At 41.2% G+C, this 25,844-nt stretch overlaps 1 protein-coding gene across 2 annotated transcripts; it reads left to right on the top strand.

Annotated features, from left to right (window-relative positions):
- The first annotated feature begins 1,289 nt into the window (after positions 1-1,289).
- Positions 1,290-25,844, top strand: hip1 (huntingtin interacting protein 1). Of its 2 annotated transcripts, none has more exons than XM_037268256.1 (31): positions 1,290-1,573; positions 11,801-11,864; positions 12,343-12,485; positions 12,631-12,687; positions 13,599-13,679; positions 14,068-14,144; positions 14,690-14,751; positions 15,826-15,966; positions 16,254-16,311; positions 16,427-16,502; positions 17,042-17,185; positions 17,372-17,469; positions 17,898-17,970; positions 18,089-18,272; positions 18,493-18,581; positions 18,661-18,777; positions 19,027-19,128; positions 19,970-20,164; positions 20,323-20,470; positions 20,548-20,634; positions 20,743-20,850; positions 20,983-21,119; positions 21,209-21,319; positions 21,431-21,489; positions 21,613-21,706; positions 21,881-21,981; positions 22,168-22,273; positions 22,452-22,575; positions 22,707-22,768; positions 23,459-23,576; positions 24,038-25,844. In XM_037268256.1, exons 1-31 carry the CDS (start codon positions 1,457-1,459, stop codon positions 24,040-24,042), a joined length of 3,138 nt encoding a protein of 1,045 aa, XP_037124151.1. In that variant the 5' UTR covers positions 1,290-1,456; the 3' UTR covers positions 24,043-25,844. The 2 variants fall into 2 exon arrangements, with proteins under 2 accessions (XP_037124151.1, XP_037124152.1); XM_037268257.1 differs by lacking the exon at positions 1,290-1,573 and adding an exon at positions 5,768-6,221.

Genomic DNA, 25,844 nt, shown 5'->3' with positions numbered 1-25,844 from the left:
CTTTCGATTGTTTGCCATCATTGCCTCTTCCAGCCTTAAAATGAAGGTACAGTATGTTGCTCGGCTCACAAATATAATTCGCACATCGATTATCACAGCATAGCCGTTAGCTTGCCACTTGCTAGGAAGACGGTTATGCTGTTTTATATACAAACACTGCAGTCACCAGCAAATATTCATCACATGAAAGTATTTTTAACAACGAAAAGAGAGAGTACAACTTTTCTTACTACAATAGGAACCACCATCTTGGAAGTTAAGGATTGTTTTTGTTTATGTTTGTGTATGTTTTTGCTACATATACGTAACCATATGCGTGTATTCATGCGAAACTATTAGAATATTATTGACGTACTGTACGTTTATCACTTGTCAGACCGCAAATATTATGCTTCAGTCCTCAACTTGGTCCATTTATTATGTTTGTCCAGGGGAGGGCAGCATTGAGCCATGTATAGTGGAACTGTAGAAGTAACAGTTTCAAATCAGAACTTTATCTTGTATTTGAAATATGCTGTAAGAATTTGTCATTTATTCGTACACATTATCCCTGCGTGTTACTATGTTGGTAAGAGGCAATACTTCTCAGGCCACTCTAATAAAATACAAATTAAAAATGAATAATAACGAAAAACGTTTTTTATTATTATTATTAATAATTAGTAAGGTTAATTTAGAAACGTTGGTGGCCAACTCGATACGGAAAATTGGCAAAATATATTCACACAAATACATACAATAATGTGGATGGAACCATAAGATAGCGACCAATCAGAGGATCCTGTGTGGGCGGGAAGTGTTGTGCCTCCCACCGCTGGGAGGGATCTGCCAGTTGCTTGAGGGGAAAACGTCCCCGAAAAGCGATCTTGGCCAATAAATGCCCAAATGCTGGTATTTTTAAATATATATATTTTGCACGGGATTCTATTTTTTAAGCGGTCAGAGGTCGTGCACGTGTGTTCTGCACGCAGCAATGAGCATGTGGTGGGATTTTGTTAAGTTAACAGAAGGTGAATACACAAACTCGTTCCGTTTTGGTAGTTTGGCCTCACAAAGTAAAGTCATTTACAAAAGTACTGTAATTCAAAGCACAGATCCACCATACAGAAAAGTAACCTTTTAGTTTTCTTTGGCCGTTATCACGAGCCACATATATTTACGACTTGTGTGGTAACTCTTATACAATGAACAGCAGTGTTTACTTAATTGCACCAAGGGGTGTAGACTTTTATTTTGAAATAACAAGGTGGAAGAAGCGTTCACTATTGTGGTGTGTACTCGAACCGCTGCTGTCATTGACTTGGGTGTTATTTTATAGAGGCCAAATGCTCCGCCGAACGGAACGACGAGTCCAGTACAACATGGACTGCGCACCGCCATAGTTAATGTAGCTTTCTTGTTTTTACACTCGAGTTTCTTAACGGATTGTTTTTCCGTTGCGGTGATTTGTTAGACGATGGATCGAGTGAAAAGCTCCATGCAGCAAGTACCCAACGCCATCCCGAAAGTGATTCGACGCACCGGAGGAGCTAACAGTCTGGAGCTGGAGAGGGAAAACTTTGAGAGAGGGCAGGTGTGTACTGACAACACATTTTCTTGCCTGTGTGTTAATTTGCATTGTATACTGGGTATGGACGGTTGCAAAACAAATGTGTTTAAAATTAGGGAGAACCTATATGACCTCATATTTTTATACTGCACATTTCGCAGATTTTCTGTGCTAATCATGTCGGTCCGGTGTTCAGTGTCAGTCACTGTGTGTGATCAGCAGATACCAGTGAGTGTCCACAACAAAAGAGCTGTTCAAATGTAGGTCAGTGGCCTTTCGAATTCAGATAATTGTACTGTTTAGCCTACCAGCTGGATACAAACCATGGAGGAGGTTTGCAAATGACTTTCCACCCTCACTACACTAGGATCTATGCCAAGTCAGACCTGCATTATCATAAGTGCAATGAATGAACATGTTCTGTTCAGACAAAAATGCATAGCAAAAATAAAGCTCTGACTTGATCACGCACGCTCCCAATGAGTATGCAGGCTGCTGTTGTGTTGTGGATCCTGCTGTTTCCTGCCTGGTGTGTCCCCCGACTCGTTCCCACAGACCAAGCATAGGGAGGGGCGGGGGGGTTAAGTAGGTCAAATGAATCAAGGCAGCCAAACTGCTGTGATAAGTGCTGTTCCGATTATAGACAGTATTTTAGACAACAGCTATCTGGTTTGCCTGTCCATAGTGTGTGTCATGCAATTTGACCCACGACACCACCTGCACACTTTGTCTCAGGCAAGACAGCAGCAGCACGGATTAGAAGGATTGTATGTTCCAAGCCATGCATGGTCACTAGGTCACTGTCAGGCTCCTACGTAGCATCCTATAGAACATTACATTTCTACCACTTATGTTAACGGTCACTGGTGATGTGCATTTTATCCCAGCAACTTTGGGTAAGAGGCAGGATGCACTTTGCACTGACCACTATCCAATAAGAGGGCTCATGCTGTAAAGACAAACATTCACATCTATGGGCAATTTTTAGTCTTGATGCTTCTTTTTCTGCTGTCTGAGGAGACCAGTGCAAGCAAGAGGAGAACATGCAAGAATGCATGATAGGGCAGTCTTTCCTTAACCTTTAGATTGGACTGTGCCATCCTTGTATTCTTGGTGTACTACATGTGGAGCATCACAATTGATCGAATTTGAATCGTATTGGCAGCCATGATTAAATTAACTCGGCGATATTTACATTGCCAATGCGGGCTCTGCTGCATATCTAATCAAGTAATCAAGCTGACCACTAGGGGGAGAACTCACGATGAAGGCTTCATTAAGCTGCCTAAAAACCAAGCAAACTCACCCCGCCCTAATCCTAACAATATTGATGAAAGATTTTGGCTATATTATTTTGGCCGTAATCTTGCAGCACCGTGTACTGTACATGTTTTTTTTTTTTTGCCTCCTGGTTGATTTTTCACTGTTGAATTGAAGCAAGCGATGGCAGGAATCAACCAATCCGCTTTTTATTTGGCAGAGGATCAACGAGAGATAATCCATCTGATCTGTTTTGTTCTAAAGCCACCTAAATCGGTTGTGTAGTCGATTTCACCGCTTTTGTTGCAAATCAAATAAATCTCTGGTGTGGTTTCGATCTCTGCCTTGCCTGCGATTAAGCACAATCAGTGGAAGTTTAGCGTTTGTAAGAAACCTATCAGGAGTTTCGTAAAAGAAACATATGTACAAAATTACAAGATATGTCAAAGTGGTTTACATAACTATTGTTTGACAAAGAGAGTCAGTGGCATTTGGACTGTAGTTGAGATGATTTGAGACACAATGGCAAACAGTAGCTGCTTGTGTCCACCAGTTTAAATCCAAAACTGTTGACCATTGTTAGTCTAGTGCAAGCCCACACAGGGATTGGCACTGTCATGGCTGCTCAGTCCAGCTCCTTGTTAATCATTTCTATTTCCTTTTCGACTTGGTTAGAGTCAAGATGCCAACAAATGTTTTGCCACACTGTTATTAATTGGCCAATATTATGTAACTTAAATGCAATTTTATGAACTTGTGCACCAGGCTACGCTCTACTAAACGATGATGTTAATGTTTTTTTCTCCCCAGACATCTTTTTATGTTCTGTGTGTGTGTGTTTGGGGGTCCTCTATTTTTTGTAAGTATAGGCACATGTGTTGTAACTGCTTTGTTTGTTGTTTATGTTGGAGATGTTTCGTCAGCCCTCGATTGCAAAACAGCTCCGTAAGCTATTTTTTATTTGGGCACTTGTGTAGGTAGTAATCTTTGGATACATGAACCATAATTAAAGTTTGTGGAAGGCATCTGGCGCATGAGTTCCGCCGCTGGAGTTTGCAGTGTGAACCGCTGGCTAACATCACATTGTGTGTTGCAAAATAAAGGCCTTAATATTAGACTACCTACCAGCTAAGGATGGGTTATTATGGGGAAAGAAATGAGGAGGAAATTGGCCAGTGTACACGTGTCATTAATCCAAAGACAATTTTTCATACTGTATACACTGAATTTACAGTATGTGCAGAGAAAACATTTTGACACGTTTATTAATAAATGTCTTCTCCTTGTTTACCACCTGTAAATCAAAATACAATAAGGTTACAGATGGAAAACCGTGTACCCTCAGAAAGCAAGCGTGAAAGAACAAGACCTAAATGTACTGAGACAGCAGAAACAGCAGGCAGTGATGGTGGCCTCATTGCACTGACTGGACACAGAATAGAAGTGGTGAACAGTGGCCGATCACTTTGTGCAACAAAGTGCACCAATGGGTCCCTGGTGACTGTAACAATGACTTTGCCTTTCTAACTTTGTACATACTATTGTTTTATTTTTCTTCTTGTGTTAAATTTCTTCCGTGGATTTTGGACTGGTACCTTTGACTGATGTGCTACAATCATATTATGTAATATTTATTATTTGATGTCACTGTTGTTGGACTTTGCTTCAGAGCTGATAGGAAGCGATAAATGAGAGAAGGACGCTCGCTGTGTAGGAGTACACAGTGTTTATAAAAGGTCTGCATACCGCCGCACGAATCTCGTGTTGAAAAGGAGTCCGTAAACATTTCCTACAATTTAAAGTGTGCCTCTGATTGATTGATTGAATATTTATTGATCCCCAGGGGTGGGGAAATTCAGGCCCCAGCAGTATCCATACCACAGAGTGGGTATACAAAAGACACACAGATGGCATAAGCGCAACTCAACAGGCTCTCATAAGGCTGCCACACAACGGCGCCACAAAGAAAGTCAGAAAGTGCTCAAGATAAAAGCCATCAAAGCAAATCAAAGCTAAAAGACAAGGAAAAAAAAGTAACAGCGGCCAACCAGCACCCCCAATACAAGAGAACACCCCAAAACACACAAAATAGCCTCCACGGGGTCCATAGACAGGTGTAAGGGCAGTCCAGTTCAACGGCGCCCAATGGACCGTGGTCGTGAATCGGTGAAAACATCACAAAGCAGGCAAACGTGTGAGCAGCGTCCTGGGCACCCAGTCGGGGCACGTGCAGATGGTCACCACGGGGCTAGCATGGCGAAAGTCGTTAACCCCGATTAAAGTTTAGATGTTCTAGTATGGTTTGTCTGATGTTGTTACAGTCGTATGATCCAGCACAAGTTAGGGTCTGAAATTTATTTAAAACAATCATTATGTGGAAATTCAAGATTTTGGTATAGGACCAGGCTAATGTGGAGTTTAAAAAATGTGTTTTGTTGCTCAAAGTTAAATTATAACCTGAATCAAAAGCTAGAGGGCATACAAAGAATGTTCACTTTTTCAAGGTTGAGCATCTCCGAGAATCCAGATGGGGGCATCAGTTACCTAAAGTTGCTCTAATGCGATGAATTGAGTTTTTGTTCCTGAAGCTTGCTTGCTATTTATTCTACACAAACAACAATCCAACAGCCAGACAGAAATGACATACCTGCTAACATTCTCGTTACAAACCTCATACTTTTCCTTGTAAAACATTCCAAAATGCTCACAGATGGCTGTTCACATGCAGAAATGATATTGTATACTCAGAAGTCTTTAGAGGTCGCATTTTTGTAAGGATTAAAAGATTTTGGATATATTCCAGGGACAGTTTCTAGAGTAACAGGTAAGCAGGAGAAAGCAAATTAAATGCATTCCTCATTTTCCGGAAGATTGTTTTGGAAAGCAAAAATAGTACGCCCGTCAAACCCCCTTACCCCGCCCCCTATCTTTACAGGACCCCTGGTGGGCCCCGGAACCCAGTTTGAGAACCTCCGGTTTCGAGCCATCCTAGTCTGCAGCCTCCCGTGCAGCTATTGTCTCAAATAGAAGCGGGCTATTTGCAAAATAAAGCGAACACGAGAGTCTGTATAGGGACATGTTGGCGGGTGGGATGTAAAATGTGCGCTCGTCCTCGCTGCTCGAGTCCCGGACACTTTAGTTTCTCCGTGGTCGCATGCTGTCTGGAGCTCGCGGGGAGAAAGAGAGAGAGCAGGGACGCCGAAGGAATAAAGGAAGGAAGTGGGGACAGGGAAGCATTTTAATACCAAATCGGGACACATGTTGAGCTAACGTCGCGCTCCTCCACCTACCCCCCTTCTTCTCCCAAACACGTTCGTTGCCTCCCCGCTTCTCGCGTTTGGATCAAGCCAGCAGATCTTCGGGCCGCCGCTGTCGGGAAGGGAAGGCAAGGACCATGGATCTCAGTAAAATTGTAAGTGCTCAATGGTAGATGGATTTAAATGACATTAGAGACCCCGCTATAGAACGGCGTTGTTTTTAGGTGGAGGTAGGCTGGGGTGTAACAAGTCGTAGAAGGTGTTTCTCTTTGCAAGTAGGGGCTTGTTGTCTACATGCAGCTAAATGAGAAGTTTTACAATTTGATTGTAGGGTAAAAAACATGCATGTGCTTTTCAAAGAAAAGGGACCCACTTCCTCAATTAAACGCAAGAAGCATCGATCGTTACCATCACAGCACCGCAGAGCATCCCTGTGTTATAAACATGAGGTTTTGCTGCTTGATGTTTTGCTTCTCTGGGTCTGTTTTCGTGTAGAAGAATAAAATCCACTTTAAGTGTCCAGCTTGTGGTGTGAGGAGAAAGTAAGGAACTGACAGACTACTGCAGCAAATGGTTAAAAAAAAAAAAAAAAAACAGTCATGTCCAAACAAGTTCTAACTTGCAAGAAAGCGAATCTCGAAGCAATATGCGTGTGTTCTATTCTACTACGACACACACAACATATCAATGCCAGTGTTTGACTTCCATTCTCACAGCAGAAATAGTCCTATTAAGCAATCCAATTCTTGAGTTTTCTATAGTAGTTCAAAATAAATTATTTTTAAGGCAATGCAATTTAAGACAAATAACAGTGAGTGTATAAAAAAATGATGCAAGAGAATACGTGCAGTGTAATTTGAAAGGGGGTGTAGTATAGACATCTAAAAAAAAAATGCATGACTTGTGGCAGTAAATGATGGAGACAAGCGGGCCGTGTTCTGAATACACTGGAGCAGGTGCATTAAGAAACAAGAGCAGCCTTTCATTGGAAACATGGATGGGATGTGCACTTGTAGGAGTGGGGGAGGATGGGAGGTGAACGAACACCTACAACACACCTTCTTTATTCCACTCAAAGAGGAAGGGCTCGTGTGTGAGCAGATGGTATAAGGTCAAATCGACATAAAGTATCACGATGACTACCAACAACACCAAAATGCACGTTTTGTCGACTAAGTCTTTAGTAACAAGATAAGGTGAAGTGTACACAACATCTGCTGTGATAGCAATTTATGTTATTGTGAAAGAGTTTAATCACTAATGCAATTCTCACAGCTGGCTGTTCCTTGTGGTTATCTTTATTTTGGTTGTTGAGCTTGTCTAGATTTGGTATGGAATGAAAACAAGTCCAACAAATACATTGCCAGTGTTCATAATTCCCATAATGTTGATCTCGGTGTCTGTGGGAACCAGGTAGCCCACAGGGACCACCTGAGTAGCCCGTATTCTATAAATAGCTCATCAGTGATGGGACATTGTGCTTCAGCACGGCAATGTTCTTCTCGACCTGTCTCGTGCATTGTGAGCAAGCGTGTTGCCATGGTGAAGCAGACACAAGTTGTCCTGCAATATTCTCTTGCCTCGTCTCATACATTCAATGAAGCAAACGCTGCAGGATGTCACTGTCGATGTCCCGGTTGATTCCAGAAGCCCACTCTAAGGCGGAAAATTCATAGTTTGGGTTTGAAATGTATCCTCTGTGATGCTAGTCCTGGAACTTTTCTGAAACATTGCCAACTTACTGTAGTGTATTGCACATATGTGACATTTGAGTTTGTTCAAATGTTCTTTTGGATTGACCAAATTTAGTGGCAAACTATCATGTGGGAACTATGAAAAAAATGCTGTTGATGTTGTGACTGACGTACCACGGCCTGTTGGGAGTTTTCTTCACTAAACAAACTCAGCTGGTGACTCCCCGCATCACTAATCCAAAACGGCATACTCACAGAAGATCTAATTCATTGCAGGTTTTATCGATGCTACGTGATGTCTTTTCCACTTGTTGGGTGGTTGTTGGTCACAAGATAATTCCAATCATTTCCTGCGGGGGGGACACACCCACGCAGGGAGTCTGTGATGGATGGCCGCACGTGATTGGTGGTGGGGGTGCATTGACAAAGTGGCCTGAGCAGCTTCATTGAGCTGCACAGATGTTCTTTTTTTATGATGTGTCCACATGACATCAACAGTCCTCCCACAAGTAAAGCTTTCGAGCCTAGGCTTCACTCGAGGCTGCAGAAAGACATCCCATTAGGAGGGGGGCTCATAAACATGCCGCAGGGGTGTCTGTCTAACAGTTTAATTATGCTGAAGTCCGGCCGTCTGCACCGTTTATCTATCTTTAACTAGCCTCTACTTGTCTTCCATGTGTGTTGCCAACATTTGGGGTTCTTTAAATATGGCACAGTGCCATATGTTTTCATGCCTTTTTTATTAGGCTCTTAAGGGGCAAGACTTGAATTACATGATTTACAGTGCGCTCAGTGTGGGTAATTCCCGTCAGACTTCATACGTTAGCTAAAATGACCTTATGATTAGGTCTTAAATCAACATGGAATGTTTCCAAAGTAGTGATGTTGGTTTCGTGTTGAATGGTATTGCAGCCTTTCCTGTTTGTAATGACTTGTGTGAGTTTTTGCAAGATCTATTCATTTGGGTTAAGTACTCCAAAGCTGACTGTTTTCCACTACCTTCCTCTCGTCAGTGCCAGCCTTTCAAGAGGTGCAGAGTGACGTTGTAGGAGAACGGATGTTTGTGGCGGATGCAACAAGTAAAATGGTCCTTAGACAAGCAGCACAGGGGTCTCTTGTTCAGAGGAATGACTTTAACATGGAGTGGAGTTGCATTTGGGAATGCATCATAGCCCCACATTAATTTTTTTGCGTCATTTTTCCCCCCCTGAAAAGAACCTATAGTTGCTGTCTGATTATCTTGTGTGTGTTTGAGAATTGCGATGTATTTTGATACGAGCGGCATGTTGCAACAGGAAGATGGGTGTGTTATGTTTCAAAAAGAGTGACTAATTGTAAGCCAGCCAACCTAATTTAGCTGTGGTCTAATTTGAGCCCACTCGAAAGGAGAGACAGAATGGCTCATGTTGTTGACCGGAGAGCATTTTTAAACCAATGTTTATATTTTGCTATGCCTGTTAGCCCCTTTGTATGATACCTTGTCTGTAATGATGAGCTTAATGTAAACCTACCTGGAGCGTCTGCAAGCAACGTAATGATGACGAGGGATAGAGGGAATAAAGTGTTTAACTCTGGTGAACCTGCCACTGTCTGGGGGGATTTAACATGATTTTTAGCTTGAGAAGTGGAGCAGTGTATTTTTCAGCCGAAGCCGGCCAGGAAATGGGCAGTGGTGGGTGTGTCAAGACAGGAAGCATGACAGAGCATTTGCAAACCTTTTAGAAACACTATTTGTTTGTTAAAAGACCTAAAACAGCTGATTGGAAAAGGGAGAAATGGTGTCATTCATTTACGTTTAGTTCGGGTTTTATGAGTTTTGAAAGGGATGACTTTTGCAATGTTGCTTCTAATGTGCAAAATTGTTGAAATCTGTAAAAATGTCTCATTTAATTACAATGTTAGATATTTTTCTTGACAATCAACCAGTTCCAGACTTCCTTAATCACAAAGTTCTAAATGTAGTATTTCCAAATTTCCCTTCTTATTTAATCAAATTTGCCACTGTCGTTAAAGTTATGTTGTCTTTGGATACAATATCAACTGAAAATATTCAAGTGAGCTGTTGTTTTTCCACAATCATCAGTACTGGAGGGCATTCATTCCCCATGGTTTGAATTAGAACTCACAATTGCACAAAAGAATGAGTCATTTTGAGGCAAAGAAGAGACTTTTAAACATAATAACCGCACTTAACTATACCTGGAAGATAATTTTCCACATCAGTCAGACAGTCAAGGCCAGAGTGAGAGTCATTTTCAACCCTGGAGTTTCCCACTTCCCAATGTTTTCATAACGATTAGATTATTTGTCTATTGGTCTAAATTCCCTCCAAGAATATTCATATTATTGTATATTTGATCAAAAATCTAAATTCCAGTTGAATGTGCCTTAAAGATCTGACACAAACTTTAGGATTATCACACATAATCACAGACTGAATCCACAACATCCTTTTTTTCATCCCATGCCCCTGAAAATCCTTGAACCTTTTCACAATTCTACGAAATATTCTGTGGTGTTCATATAAGACGACTGAGTTGTTTCATTCAGTGGGCAGTTGATACTTCCTCCCAGTAGCAGTACAGCTAGCCTACCATCAGCATATCAATGGCTTGCTTTTTTATGTTTAATCAGGCCTGCAAGGTCTAAGTTAACATGGCCTAAACAGTTGCTTTTACAACTGTGGCTGAAATAAAATGTTATAATAAAATGTGATGGACGTCTCGAAAGTCATTGGTGTATCAAGTTTTTCAAATGGGTAAGGATAAAAATAGAGGCACACTGGGAGTCTTAAAAAAAAAAAAAAAGAAAGATGAAGTCATTAACAAGGGTAAGTCCCCTTTTTTAAAATCATCAAAAACCCTAACTCACCTGTAAATATTTTTTATCTTTGTATTTTTTCCTCTCTGCTTGAATTTGGCAGTCAGAACATCAGTTGCAATGTGAGGAGCTAATTGACTATTGATGCCAGTCAGCCTCCTCAGCCAATTCAAGGAGTCCTGGGCAGCTGCCTTTCTCTTTCAACCCAAAGTACAAAGTGTCTCTGTGGACTAACTGGGTCATCGTTTTTTCTGGGAAGTAGTTGCAGTGGGATACTATGAGGTTTTAAATGGAGGTGAAAATTCATCCAAAAGTTTAACTTGTGCAAAACACATGAGAGCTCACATAATAAGATATTTCTGTACAAGCTGATGGTACAGTGGGACTGGGCTTGGTGCTCCTCTTGTGATCTTTACTTCCTCTCCTGACTGCTTGCATACTAGCACAAAGCAGCTTCAGGACATCTGTGGGATGCGAGATTATGAAACCTCCCTCCCGTGCTCTCCTGACCCCAGCTGCCATACAACAATTAAATCTAAATTCACAGAATGCCATTTGTGATTTATGTTCTCAACTTGACATTCCACATTGTCTTTTAAAATCTCATGCTTATCCATCATAAGAGTGATTAAGCTCCTCTCCTATTTTGTGCAATCTTGCAACAGTACCTTCCTCTGTAACAGCTTACCGTCAAAGATTTTCTTTTTGCAGACCAGGAAATTGCATAAAAGTATCCAGTAAAGCATCGTAAACCCCAGGAGCACACAGGAACAAATAGTTTTTTTCCCCCCTACTTCCAAATCAACAACCACAGAATTATGTGTGGGCACGAGGTGCTTCTCAACGTAGAATGCATATCAACAGAGTTTACTTCAGGTCATTTTGATAAGCCTCCCCTTCAGGTATTTAGGGTTTATATCTCATTTTAGTGGTGACTTTACAGTAGAGTCAGGTAAACGGTCTCATACTGTTTGCTGTCAGGCTACCATAATCATGGAATGCAGAGAAGAACTCAGTCGGGCATCTCGGCTGCTGCCTTGAATACCAACTCGACAGAAAATAGGTCAATCACCTTCGCTCAAACTTCACTGACTCTCAATCTCTGGGCAGCTTGAAAGAGAAAAGACACTTTTGTGAAAGATTAAGATGTCAAATGAAACTCATGAAAGTTTTGGAGAATGTATATTTTTGGCTGACTCTACATTTCCTCTTCATCACAGGCAGTCAGCATCAACAAGGCCATCAACACACAGGAGGTTGCTGTCAAAGAGAAGCATGCCAGGAATATCCTCATATTTTGTCTGCACACAAATGTGTGTGTGTGAAGTTGTGATTCCCATGTGACAGTGTTCTCCAGTTGAGGTTATGTTAGTGTAAGATCAAAACAACAAATTGAGGCTAGCCTCATCTGTGCTGAAGCTAATTTAATCCTGTGGGATTTAAAATAGAAGACGAGACAGTCTGTGCAGTTCTGTATTTCATTTATAGTAATACAGAGCAGCATGAGCTTGAAATGAAAGTTCTTGGATTCTTGCCTGGAGCTACGTATATTGTATTAAACTTTGTACATTGAATCAATGATTTACAAAGCCATGTTCCACTGAACCATTGTTACGGTGAGCGGTTTTGTCCTAATTTGGCTAAATTATCATGAGTCAAAGTAGTCGCTAACAACATTGCGGCTGTTAGATCTGGGAGACATTTTTTTTGCATTTGTCACAATAATATGAATCTTGAAGCTGCTGGTCCTTGACTGTGTCACCTTGCATTTTGGGGACTCATCATGAGAAAGGAGCCCACACTTTCTGGGCAGCGGTCAACCGGCTTCCTCTCTCCAGCAATGCAGTCCTTTGCTGGAAGTTCTGCCATGTTTTTCACAAGCTACTACGAGACGGACATCCAAATGTACGTAAAGACGGCATCGCTTTCTACCACTACATTTCCCACTATGTATTTAACTCTAAATGCCTGAAGTAATCACTCTTTTTTATAAAGTGTAATGAATTTTTTCTCTCTCTCCTTTCCTGTGTTGCTGTTGCCACTGTTTTAGGTGATAAAAGACTCTATGAGGAATAAGGCTGATTTGACAGATATGAGCAGGATGTGGGTAAGGAAGCACACTCGACTGTCGGTTGACGTCAGAGCACGCCACTGCTGTTGACTGAAATGAGAATTAAGTCTTGACCAAACAATATGTGGTGTTGTTAATGTAAACATGCTGTCTACATCTTTTGAGGTCTTCTTTTCATTTCAAATAGTTCAAATCTTTTATATTCTTTTATTGGGGTTGCAAGATAAAACAGTGGGGAAAAAATGTATTGTGATGGAATGGGACCTTTAAAATGTAAATCACAAGTCTGAAACCAAAAATACATATGATACTTTTGGAATACCGACACTTCCTGAGTTGTGACCAAAAGAGCAACATGTGTGAAAATGTTGAAGTGGAACGGAAGTTGCCTGCAGGGGTGTAATTCACTTGACTGCTCCAAACATCTAATTAACTGGGTAGTATCCACAGTACTACTTTAGCTGCCAAGTGACAGACTTGTATGTGTCCGCACTCCCCATCACTCATGCAGACTCATCCTCTGGCTTATTTGGAGTACACTCTCCGATGAGTTACTATAACCTTGTTTTGGAATTTTTCCATCACATTTTGGGAAATTCGAATCGTAAATTTAATCAACTGGTGAAGTAAGAAGTTCTTGTACAGTATTTCAACTTTGCCCCCATTCTTGGAGCAAAGATATGCTCTTACATATGAGAAGCAACTTAACCAGCTCCAGTTGACTCATCCTATTTGAATTCCACGGTTTTAGTTCTGCTCCACCAGAGGAAGTTGCTCACATTTTGAATCTTAATTAAACAGCGCCACAGGCCAATGTGTCATCTCAAATTTCCCCGTGTTCTTTAATCAGCCAGCTTACTGGCCAAAGTCGGGAGATACGGTTTCTACCTTTGGCCATGTCTCCAAATGTTGATCTCCCTTTGTGATTCAGTCTCTTGTGCTTCCAGGGTCACCTGAGTGAAGGCTACGGGAAGCTCTGCAGCATCTACCTCAAACTGCTCATCACCAAAATGGAGTTCCACATTAAAGTGAGTTGGCATGGCCTATAAAACCCAATGAGACTCTCGTCACTCATTATCTATGCCTGAAGTCTGTTTTTATTGCCATCGTCTCTCCGTGGGGGCAGTGGGTCCTCAGAATATTCCGGCTGTGATACTAATGGCTTCTCAAGGATCTATAAATGAAGCTTCCTTTAATGGGACAACTGAGGCGAGTCGTAGATGAACAGGAAATCGTGAATATTGCCTGATTGTCTCTCTTTTTTAATGCTAGCAATGTAAAGCGGGAGAGGAGCAGGTTTTCGTCAGGAGTGCAAACCTCACAATTATTGTGATTCAGTCACGTGTCATTCAGATAGACCATGGTGTGCCACGCGTGTTATTTGAGCTTCCACCTTCTATATGGTTTCTCTTTCAGAATCCTCGGTTCCCTGGCAACCTGCAGATGTCAAACAGACAACTTGAAGAGGCAGGAGAAAATGATGTCAACAACTTGTAAGTAAGGCAAGCTGCCACATCATTTACAAGATGGATCCCGAAAGATAATCTTTGGAAGAGTCAAACGTAAAAACAATTAAACAGAGGTGGAAAAAAAAAAAACAATACCTTTGAATACCAATTCATCAATTTGTTGCTAGCGCTGGATGTTATTGCAGAAAACACAATATAAGTATTTCATATCAACGAAAACTAATTTAATGATTTTATTTTAAAATATGATAGTAAACCTTAGAGATGTTAAAACAATGAAAAAGTCCAATTAACTGGTCAATTTTAATATTAAATAAACATCTTTTTAAATATAATGTGCGTCATATGTCTGGGTGAATCATAATGTATGTATTTCATGGTAGTCGGTATTTTTTTTACTTATTCCCCCAAAAACATTTTTTATCTAAAATACGTAAAATAGAACAACTCGATTTCAACCAAGTGTGTATGTATGTCGTGCCTTAATTTCTCACACAAGTAGCAAAACAGAAGCTTTCAATTTCACTCAAGTTGTGTGACGTTCGTTTCTCTTTGTGTGTGCCCCCCAGCTTTCAATTAACAGTGGAGATGTTTGATTACCTCGAGTGTGAACTCAACCTCTTCCTTGGAGGTAAGATCTTTTGGACTAACGAGAGAGTCTGCTGTGAACACGCATTCATTCGGGCACAAAGTTCCAACTTGGGCAGACAGGAGGATTGAGTGCTAAAGTTCTAATGCTGTACAAAAATAGATACTTTTACCATCAGAGCCGTGATGCGTCTGATTGAGTGGCTGCAGACTGTTATTGTCGTTGGGGTGACTCATCATAGGCGCAAAGTGTCTTACAGTGTATGGACATACTGTAGCTAAAAATAGGCTGCAGGGATGTGATGTGTGCCAAGTGGAATTGCTGGCAAAGCTGCTCTCCTCTACTCCTAAATGAATTGAAGGAAATTACATTCTCGTTTCTTTTTATCATGGCCTTCAGTCTGCATCCTGTGCATAGTATTTTCACACAATTCACTTTTAGTTGAGGCTTTTAGAGAGGAGTTTCTCATTTTCCCCTCGTGTGTCTGATCGCTAATGGATGATTTATCAAGGCATAAACATAGGCCTTAATTTTTATTCACATTACGGATTAACTGTGGAAAAAGAGTTATAATGTTCATGTTCACTACAACACAACAGCCTTGTGACAGTTTTCATGTTTAATTCTTGCCGCTCCATTTTTAGTTAGAGAGTGTAGCTCATGTCTCCCGTCTCAGTTCTGACCTATTTCCACAATGTTTCATCATTCAAGGTTTAAGAGGCGAGTTCAATTTGTGTTTTTGTACAAAAAAAAAATATAATAATACTGAATGTTTTTGAATCAGTGAGGAAACCACATCACTGCCAGGTTCTCAGAATTTGGCTTCACGGATAATGGGTAGGAGAGCTTTAATGATTGAGGGCGAGCGAGAGAAGAGAAACAATCTTTTTAGGATTGAGATTATAGCTGCCTTTCTTTTAGACTATATTCCCAACCTTTTTATGGCGGGAGGACTTTGTAATAAGTCAAACCAAACAGGAATACCTCTTCAGATTTGCGTTTACATTTACAAGGGTGTAACTAAAACCAGCGAGCGGTAATTGTAAAGCTGAGATATGTCGTAGCATCTGTCCAAGCTACTAAACAGTATTGTTTGTTTGTGTTTCTCTATCCCAGTATTCAGCTCGCTAGATATGTCTCGGTCAGTTTCAGTGACTGCTGCAGGCCAATGTCGTCTGGCTCCGCTCATTCAAGTCATCTTGGACTCCAGCCACCTATACGACTACACAGTCAAGCTGCTGTTTAAACTGCACTCATGTGAGTAACACGTAACTCTGCCGTTCACTCAATTTGTCATTCACTTATCCTTGTAGTTCTCTATTAATTTAATACCATACTTTAGTATATTCAATTACAGTCTTAGTGGTTTAAAAAATTGATTCATGTTGAGTGCATGTAAAGTTGGTGAGGATGTGTTAACTGATTTGTGTGTGTGTGTGTGTGTGTGTGTGTGTGTGTGTGTGTGTGTGTGTGTGTGTGTGTGTGTGTGTGTGTGTGTGTGTGTGTGTGTGTGTGTGTATTTTTTTTTTTTTTTTTGTATGCAGGCCTTCCAGCAGACACTCTCCAAGGCCACCGAGATCGCTTTCAGGAACAGTTTAAGAAGTATGTACGCCCAATGGTGCCCAAACCAAAACCTTGTCGGTCAAACACATAAGTAACCACTGAGCACGCTGCTCAAATTTCATTCTCACACACTTTGATTTTTGTATTATTGCAGGTTAAAGAGTCTGTTTTATCGCTCCAGTAACTTGCAGTACTTCAAGCGGTTGATTCAGATTCCACAGTTGCCTGAGGTGATGATTGACATGACACATATGTCCACATTAACTGTATTTGAAAATTATCAGCCATTATCAGACTACAGTAGAGTGAAATGTTCCTTTGTATTTTGTCCTAAATGGGTTTGATCGGGTTGAGGTCAGGGTTCAGTTAAGTTAAATGTCCTACAAGCATAGCTTTACGAACCTTGCATTTTGCACTGGGCACAGCCATGCTCAACTAGAAAAAGACTGCTCTAATATTAGCAATATAATATTTCAAAACTGATTCAGAGGGAGCTATTCCAACTCAGACTGATTAATAAATAAAAAGGTCTGTCCAAAATGTCTTAAACACGTCCATCTTTTAGCCGTCTGAATTGATGGTAGTTTCAGATTCCCAAGGAGTATGTTCTTTTTGCTCTGTATGTTGAAAAGCTTATTCTGCTAAGGTAGCCACATGGCCATGGAAAGTCAAATATGCATATGAAACATGCTTCATGCTAGACATTTATTCTTTTTCTTGACACTAAATAAGCAAAACATTTTCAAATGAATGAAACGTTTTCTCTCAGAATCCTCCAAACTTCCTGCGTGCATCTGCGCTGTCAGAGCACATCAGCCCCGTGGTTGTAATCCCCGCCGAGTCGTCTTCTCCAGAGTCGGAACATATGGTGGAAACTGACGATCTGGTGGACACAGACCTCCCCGTCCTTCCGGTAAAAAGTGGAAAAATGTCCAAATAGAATTTACAACTAGGCAATGAACCAACAACAATGAGTGCTGAAGTAATGAATCACTTTTTGTACCCAATTCAGAGCTCTGGATGTTTTCAGAATAATTTGTGTTGTAAATTAAGCACTTTGGATCTTCCCTTTTTATATCTTGTGGCTTTGACTGCTTAGGCTCCAGTGGAGACAAAATTTGATGACCTCTTTGGCACCTCTGCTGCAATTGACCCCTTCAACTTCAACAATCAGAATGGAATGCGCAAGGATGATAAGTACGTTTTGAAGACATTGTATATAAACTTTTGGGAAATAAAACTTACCTTGGTCAACTGCTGTAGATGGGTACAGTACTTTTAATGCTCAAATATACTGCAACTATCATTCCTTTAATTTTGAAATGTACTTTCTTTTAACCCAAAAAAATTTAAGTGTTTCATTATATTTTCATTATTATTATTATTATAATTGCTATTATTATTAAAAATGCATAACTTTGAACTGAATTCAACAGTAGTTGCCAGTAGCACAGGATAAGATAAAAAATATTTGTCTCAACACTAACTCATTACAGATGACGGGAGCTCTTTTATACATTAATTTAATTGATGATAAATACATTCTCAATTCAAAAACCAAATTTAATGGTAGTAAGAAATATTGTTGGTGCTTTTGATTTACAAGCGTTGTCTTTATCCGCTAGAGACCGACTGATTGAACAGCTGACAAGGGAGATCCAGGCCCTTAAGGATGAGTTGGAAGCATTCCGATTGGAGGTAAAAAGGAATACACTCCTCCCCAATCCATAAATTAATCCTAAATGTATATTTGCCAGAATTTCCTTGATAAACCAACTGTAATTTCAACCACCACCACAATTTCTCCATCTGCCAGAGTGGACGCTTATGTCAGGCTTTGAGGGGCCGTGTCAATGAGCTGGAGGCAGAGCTAGCAGAGCAGAGTCACCTCCGGCTACAGGCAGCAGGGGAGAGTGAGTTCCTGAAAGCGGAGCTTGATGACCTGAGGAGGGTCAGGCAAGACACAGAGAAAGAGCAGCGGAGTCTGACCGAGATAGAAAGTAAGCCCTCTCACTGATATATCAGGGTTTTTATTTTATCACCTGATACATACACATACATACATACAGCTGAAGATGTCAAAGGATGTTTCTAAATAATGAACACAATATTGTAACTAGGAACAGCTGTGAGAATAATAGATTAAGGTTCATAAAGATAAGTCGCTAATGTGACTAGTATTCCCACACATTCCTTACACTATCCTTGGTTACTGTGTAGAAAAAGCTCAAGCTAATGAGCAACGCTACACCAAGCTGAAGGAGAAGTACACCGAGTTGGTACAAGGTCATGCTGAATTGCTGAGGAAGGTGAGAAAAACATCTTTGTTCGTATTGAAAACTCCTTTTCGTTGTCACCGTAAGTTTTTTTGTTTGTTTGTGGGTGCAGAATGCAGAGGTGACCCGGCAGATGACGGTGGCTCGGGTAGCGCAGGATGAAATAGATGCAGTGAGGAAAGAGATGCAGGACAAGGTGAAGGCCGCTCAAGATTTTGTAGACAGACAGGTGGGTCACCTTAATTTTGCTTGTTTTTTTTTTTTTTTTTTTTTTTTTTTTTTAAATCATGCTCATAAATTAGCTTGTGTAATATTGTCAGCAGTGATTTCCAACCACTGTACTGTAGCACACTCATGTATTGTTAAAATTAATATGGTGTGCCACGCAATGTCATCTAATTGACCAAGTTTGAAAATTATAATTGAATAGCTGTGGAATGTAAAATATATGCCTTTTTTTGACATTTCATTAACCCAGGAACGAGCGCAGCGGGAGCACGTTGGAGAGTTGCAGAGAGAGCTGGAGTCCAGCAGGGCCGAGCTGGATTCCCTCAAGATCACCATGGGCTCCTCACAACAGGTCTGTGGTTATTCATTGTGACAGCAAAATCAACCTGCTGTTCTTTAAACTCTTTGTCAGAATCGTTCAAAGCAACGCATGCTGACCCAAAGATTTGTGTCTATATAAAAAGAAAGAAAAAAAGATAAGATATGATTCATTTGCTTTTACATTGTGTTTAGTTCACGTCCTCCTAAAATATGAACAAGTTCATGAACCTTCGTTTTTTTTGTACTCATTCAGGTGGAATGCTGGTTGTATATTTTCAATATTCTTGATAATTAAAAGTAATTTGCTCTCAATAAGAATGCGCTGGAATTATGACGCTATATCGTCAAAAAGTCAGTTTGTTGAAAATATAATGTCCATAATTTTTTTCTTACTGTGACGACAGCCCTCCTTAGGGACCTTCTGTGTCACAGCTCTCATAATGTTAGACCCCAATACCAATTTACTTCATTTCTAAAATCAGACCATTTACTTATTCTGTAAGTCACTTCCATATTTTTAGTGAGCTCAGTCCACAGAGTTGCAAACACGTTCACAAGCCCCTTAAGACACATAACATGCGGGATCTGACGAAACTTCACTCTGTTGTCATAGTTTGTTCTGCCAAGTTTCACAACCACAATTTCCCACTCAACCGCAACGCAGTGCTCTTTGGAGACTACGTGCCTAGCCACAAACGATAAAAAAGCAGTGGTGTTATAATCTATGTTTACAACTGGAGGTCACTTGAGTCATTAAGTCCAACATTCCCACAGCCTCACATTGTCCTGGTCAAGACTTCCCATCAAATCGTGTTGTTTCGCGATTGTTCTTATGTGCTGTAACACATCGTTTATTTTTTATTGTTTTGCAGTCCAACGAGGTGCTCGGCACTCAACTAGCTGCAATGGAATCTCAGAAAGCAGTACTCGTTGAGTCATTGTCCAAAGTGGAGACGGAGCTTGCCGTTCAAGGGCAGGAGCTTGAGCGTCTACAAAGTTCATTGGCCAGTGAAAGGGAAACTGGTGTGAAGACAGCCGAAGCTCTGCAAAATCAACTTAATGACAAGGTCAAATGCTTCTTTTAAAACATGTTTTGAATTTCATTGTCGTTTGCGTCTTCTCTAAGTATAGAGGTTGAAAATCAGAAATCAATAAATAAATTGGAGAGGCCATATCATATCGCCCAGCCTAAATGACGGGAACACGGGTGTTTGTGTGCCTATAGGAGAGCAGGGAGCAGGCGTTAGAGAGCCAACTAGTTGCAGCCCGCTGGTCCAGTCTGCAGGGGGCTGTTGAAGAAGCAGAGAAGATCATCCAAGACTCACTGGCCCAGATGGATGACCCAGCCCACATCAGCTGCACTAGCTCAGCAGGTTGCTGCGGGGTTCTTATTAGTGTGAGAGTGTGTGTGTGTCAGTTAAGTAATGTCCAATAATGCCTACCTCTGCAGACTACCTGGCATCCAGATGTCAAGCATCCTTAGACTGTGTGGAGCGGCTCCATCCTGCCAGAGACGCCTTTCTAGCCGATGACACAGGTAAGCAGCTCGTTAATATTGACTATTGTCTTGCATAGCATACTTCCGGTGTGCCAAGCCCGTGAGGAAGTGAGATAAATTCTCTTTTGTTCTTTTGCTATTACACAGGTGTCTCTCAGTTGCTTAAAGTGGTGACTCAATGTGGCCACCTAGTGGGCGACACCATTGTTCAGGGCAGTGCCACCTCTCACATGGTGCCTGTGGAGCAGGCTGATGGTAAAATGTTTGATTTATTCTACCTCTTATGCCTCATGCAAATGAGCCACAGCTCACCTCCTTGTGTTTTTGTAGCCATTTTTATAAAATGATAACCAGGATTTTGGTTGTCTTATGTGCATTCTGTCACAGCTCTTTCAGAAAGTGTGAAGGCGTGTGGTGCTGAGGCTCTGCTTTTGTTGGGCCGCATGAAAAAGAAGGAAGACATAACAAAAGCAGACAACCGCAAGCTAAAGGAGGCACTCCAGTCCATATTGGCCTCCGCAGAGGTTGGTACTGGTCTTAATGTTGTCCTTGTGTGCGAGTGACCAATGGCCGCAATAATGAAAACTTATGATGTCTTTAATCCTGAATTCAGAAACTGCGTCCTCGGGGTCTGGAACTGCAGCAGGGAGAGCTGGGAGATCTAGTGGAGCAAGAAATGGCAGCCACATCTGCAGCTGTGGAATCAGCTGCTGCAAGGATAGAGGTGTGGATGTGTGAAAACAAGCATGCACTTCTTTACAATGAGAACCGATAATCACCAGTTTCACTTTGCAGTCATACTAGCTTGAAAGTTCTCCCCTGTGTCCCCCTATAGGAAATGCTCAACAAGTCTCGAGCCGTTGATACAGGCATCAAGATGGAGGTCAATGAGAGGTAATAAAATAAAACCTCTATCGTGATGTATATAATATTTTTTAAGAATAATAACATTGCAAATGACTAGTGACCAGTCCAATGTGAATATCGCCTCTTGTGTATCCTGTCGCCTCCTTTCAGGATCTTAGCTTCGTGTACACAATTGATGACAGCCATCAAGGCACTTGTTCTGTCCTCCAAAGATCTGCAAAGGGACATTGTAGAGAGTGGCAGGGTACGTTTGGATTTTATTTTGTATAAGTTTGAATATTATAGCTTACAGGTAAGAGAAACCCCAGAATGTACCTTTTAAATGAACTAGACCATTGATAATAATTTTTTAAAAAACATTCAAGATGCCTTTTCATTCATGTAAATAAGAATTGGAGTTTCCCTCTTTGTCCACCAGGGCGCAGCATCCACTAAGGAATTTTATGCCAAGAATTCCCGTTGGACCGAGGGCCTGATTTCTGCTTCCAAAGCGGTTGGATGGGGCGCCACTGTCATGGTGTAAGTAGTATCTGACTTTCTAATTAAATGACTTTTCAATAGGTGAATGAAGGTCTGATCTCAACAGGAACAAAGCAAGTGAACACGATCTCTTGTGTAACATTGTAACCACCACTCCCGCTCCTGTTAACGTTTGAATTATTCATCGGAAGACTAGAAATGTAATCCACTGTGTTGTCATCTCAGGGATGCGGCTGATCTTGTGGTGCAGGGAAAAGGGAAGTTTGAGGAGTTGATGGTGTGTTCCCGTGAAATTGCAGCCAGCACAGCCCAACTTGTTGCTGCTTCAAAGGCGAGTCCCAAGTGCATCCATCCATCCATCATCTGAACCGTTTCATTCTCACAAGGGTCACGGGTGTGCTGGAGCCTATCCATGCCATCTTTGGGCAGCGCAGTCAAATGTTATGTCTAGGTTCATAATCATGGGAGGAAGGTATTCGAAATATGCTCCGTGCTTGTGTTGTCCCCAGGTTAAAGCGGACAAAGACAGTACCAACTTGCACCGCCTGCAGCATGCATCCCGAGGCGTCACCCAGGCAACTGCCGCTGTTGTGGCCTCCACCAAGTCTGGGCAGTCCCAAATTGAAGACAAAGGTAAGCACATTTCAGCATCTTGTTTTTTTTTTAGCAATATTGTCAGTCTAACCTTAAGTAGTGTATCATTCTATTTTTGGTACCGCTTACAAACAATTGATTTTTTTTCTTTGCCTCTGATCGCTTCACAGATACAATGGATTTCTCGAGCATGACTCTCACACAGATCAAGCGACAAGAGATGGACGCCCAGGTTGGCAGCAACATGCACACACCAAGCAAAAGTCAAACGATAAGCAGACCTGTTTAGGAATGTGCTCATTGTTCCACATTTGACACTTCATTGTTTTTCATCCACCAGGAAGTTGAACTTAAAGCTAGACAAATAGCACAAGCAAGTGTGTCTGTGGCTGCCTTTCCCCCCTACAGTGAAAGGAAAATGGGTGGAAAATGGGTGGACCTTTGTCACATATGCACAAGCGCCCACAAACATTAAATAGTGAGCTGCTATTGGCAGAGTGCTTTAAGCCTATTTACACTACCTTAGCTTGAGTAAATAAGATCCTAAAACACATTGAGCCACTAATCAGTGTTCTCTTTTTGTCTGCTTTTTTGGGTGCGCATTTTTACATGCCGATAAACTCCAAACAACCAAAATTGTAATGCAAAGAAATGAAAATAGATAAATAGATGGATGGATAGATTATTTGTTAGCAACTCACCAGCCATAAGAGCTGTGAGACCTAAACAGTAACGCTGTCATCCTAAACAAAAAGACTCCTTTGTTCACTCTTTGTCACTGCCCAGAACGTAATTTCCTCTCGATGACTCGTAAAAATAACCCTTTCAGAATTGTTGGTTTTCCACTGTTTGCAAAGGGAAACTTTGTGACAAGGCTGTGTCTGTCCTCCCCCTTCGTGCGTGCGTGTGTGTGTTTGTACAGGTTCTGGTGTTGGAGCTGGAGACGCGTCTGCAGAAGGAGCGCGAGCGTCTCGGGGAGCTGAGGAAGAAACACTATGAGCTAGCAGGGGTAGCGGAGGGCTGGGGGGGCGATGAGGAGGGTGAGGGCAAAACACTAATACATTGTGGAACCTTTAAGCAAGTGTTTCTCAATGGGGTTTTTTTGGTCCAAGGTATATTAGGTAACCATTTACATTTTTTTTGTTGCTGTTCTGAAGTTGAATTGCACATCCACTACAGTAGGTAATTGCACATCCACTACAGTAGGTGGCAGTGGTGCGCTCATTGTCAGAGTGTGCACAGTATACAAATTGTAAACAGCTATTCAGAAGATTAATATTTTCGTTTTTTTGCTTTTTAGTTTAGTTTTTTTTTTACCATTATTATTATTGCAATAACCAAGGAGTACGAACAATTTTGTCCAAGTGTGACCCTTGTGCCATTCGGCGTGTTATTTGTTGCAGTTAAATAATTTTGTTGAGGTCAACACTTTTGAGATGTTTTTGTTGGAACTCCAAATTGTAGAAGAGACTTTTAACCTTGCTGTTTTCTCCCCCTGCAGGTTAAGGTTGGCCCCGCCCCCGTCATGGCCTTCGTCTGGAAGAAACTTGTATTTATACACTCTTCTCCATCTCTGTCTGGCTAGTTTTCCCGCTCTTGTTTGTTTGTTAATCAAGCCAAATGAAACGGTGCTTGCTCTCACATCCATGTCTGGAGTCTTCCGCGCAGACGGCGGGCGCCAAGGGCTCAGCCACAAGGAACGACGCTCGACTGGAAGGACCACCCGAATTCACAGCATCACGCCTCCTTTTCAAAGAGAGTGTATGTATAGAGCAGTCTATCACTTATTTATTATCTGTGCTCCATGCTTCAAATTAGTAACGAGCACACTCAAGTTGCATTCAAGAACTGATGAACGCTAGTTGCACATCTCGAAACAGCAAGGACTAGAGACCCAAGCCCACAAATTACGTCAGTGGAACAAAGAGGACTAAAAGAAGCCTCTTGTAATCGAGTGTGCTTACAAGCCGCAGAAGTTACGTGTGATGGATGTCTCAAATTGTTAGGTCCATAGCGCCTCACTGGACTCCCTGCCTTTTTGTCACATTTGTAACAAACCGGACTGTTCAATCATGCTGAACTGCCATCTTATCTTGTTTTTCTAAATAGTCATAGAAAACTGCTCCAAACTGCCGTGGGGGGGTGGGAAGCTCACAACTCTTATTCTATCTAAACCATAAGAGATCAAAAGTAGCATTATGCACACAAAAAATGATTAATGGGCAGTTTGCAGTTTGAGTAACTGCAGGAAGAAGGGATATGTCTAGCTAAAAAAAAAAAGCAACAACACATTAGGCTCTGCTGCCTTTTTTGTCTTGCAAGTCTGCAGACATTCATTTCGTAAACAAATATTTATGTTTTTATAAAGCTGCATCTTATTAAAGAATGTGAGTAATGTTTTGACAAACTACAGCTTCAACAACACTCAATGATTAATCTGTTTAATATTGAAACATCATCCAACTAGTACGCTTTCCCCCCCCCTGTGAAGTCTTCACTACCTGTTGCCCTTTATAAATATTTTCAAAGTTCAGGTTAACTCGTCAGAGTGCTTCCTGCCAGGATGCCACACCACAGCGTGTGACCTAAGCTTCCCGCAGACCACGTACCTCTGTAATTGTCAACTCACACACACCTCCAACTGCATCAATATTTGTCTTTCACTGAGTCAGCCTTCATCTCATCTGAATAGAGGGAATGCAAAGCGGTGCAGGCCTAAACCAATAGGTGTCATCTTTTTGTCATTTAACACGGAGCCTCGTGACCATGTTGCGAAATGGATGAACTTTGTGTGTCTTAAACATAATTGGGTCACTGAAAGGGGGTATTTAAATAGACGATCAAACAGTGTTTGCCGATGATTCTTCAACAACTGCATGGAGCAGATGTAGTTTTTAGAAAAAGTTAGTTTTAAATAAGACGAGGCAAAGTAATGATTAGGCAAGTGTTATTGCAGTGTTGTGATTAATACTTGCTTCAGTTGTGGACATCTGTCACACCACACACTTGTTGACAGTAAATCAAAGAGGGAATACGTTGCGAATGATATGGAGATGAACTGAAACGCACCTTGTGTAATGAATGAGTGTATTTTTTTCTGTCAAAATATTCTTTATTAACCTGTCTCGGGTCCGACGTCGTACCAGCTCAGCCAGCCTTTCAAACTGCCTCACACTGTAGTTGAAGAAACTACTCACTCACATAGCGACATTGACATGAGTCTTTGTATCGTGTACTAAATCTGTTGGTGGGTTTGCTTTTTTTTTTTTCCAGTTTTTAAAAATAAATATTTCAACTTGTTAATACAA

This window comes from Syngnathus acus, chromosome 13 (genome assembly GCF_901709675.1).
Source record: "Syngnathus acus chromosome 13, fSynAcu1.2, whole genome shotgun sequence".
In the NCBI taxonomy this organism is placed as follows: domain Eukaryota; kingdom Metazoa; phylum Chordata; class Actinopteri; order Syngnathiformes; family Syngnathidae; genus Syngnathus; species Syngnathus acus.
This window is presented reverse-complemented; position numbering and strand designations above follow the sequence as displayed.

Excerpts from the sequence above, each read along its gene's own strand:
- hip1 (XM_037268256.1), top strand. The coding sequence starts at position 1,457 with ATGGATCGAGTGAAAAGCTCCATGCAGCAAGTACCCAACGCCATCCCG. Across the intron at positions 1,574-11,800 it reads AAAACTTTGAGAGAGGGCAG|GCAGTCAGCATCAACAAGGC; the intron begins GTGTGTACTGAC and ends TCTTCATCACAG. Across the intron at positions 21,707-21,880 it reads ACATTGTAGAGAGTGGCAGG|GGCGCAGCATCCACTAAGGA; the intron begins GTACGTTTGGAT and ends TTTGTCCACCAG.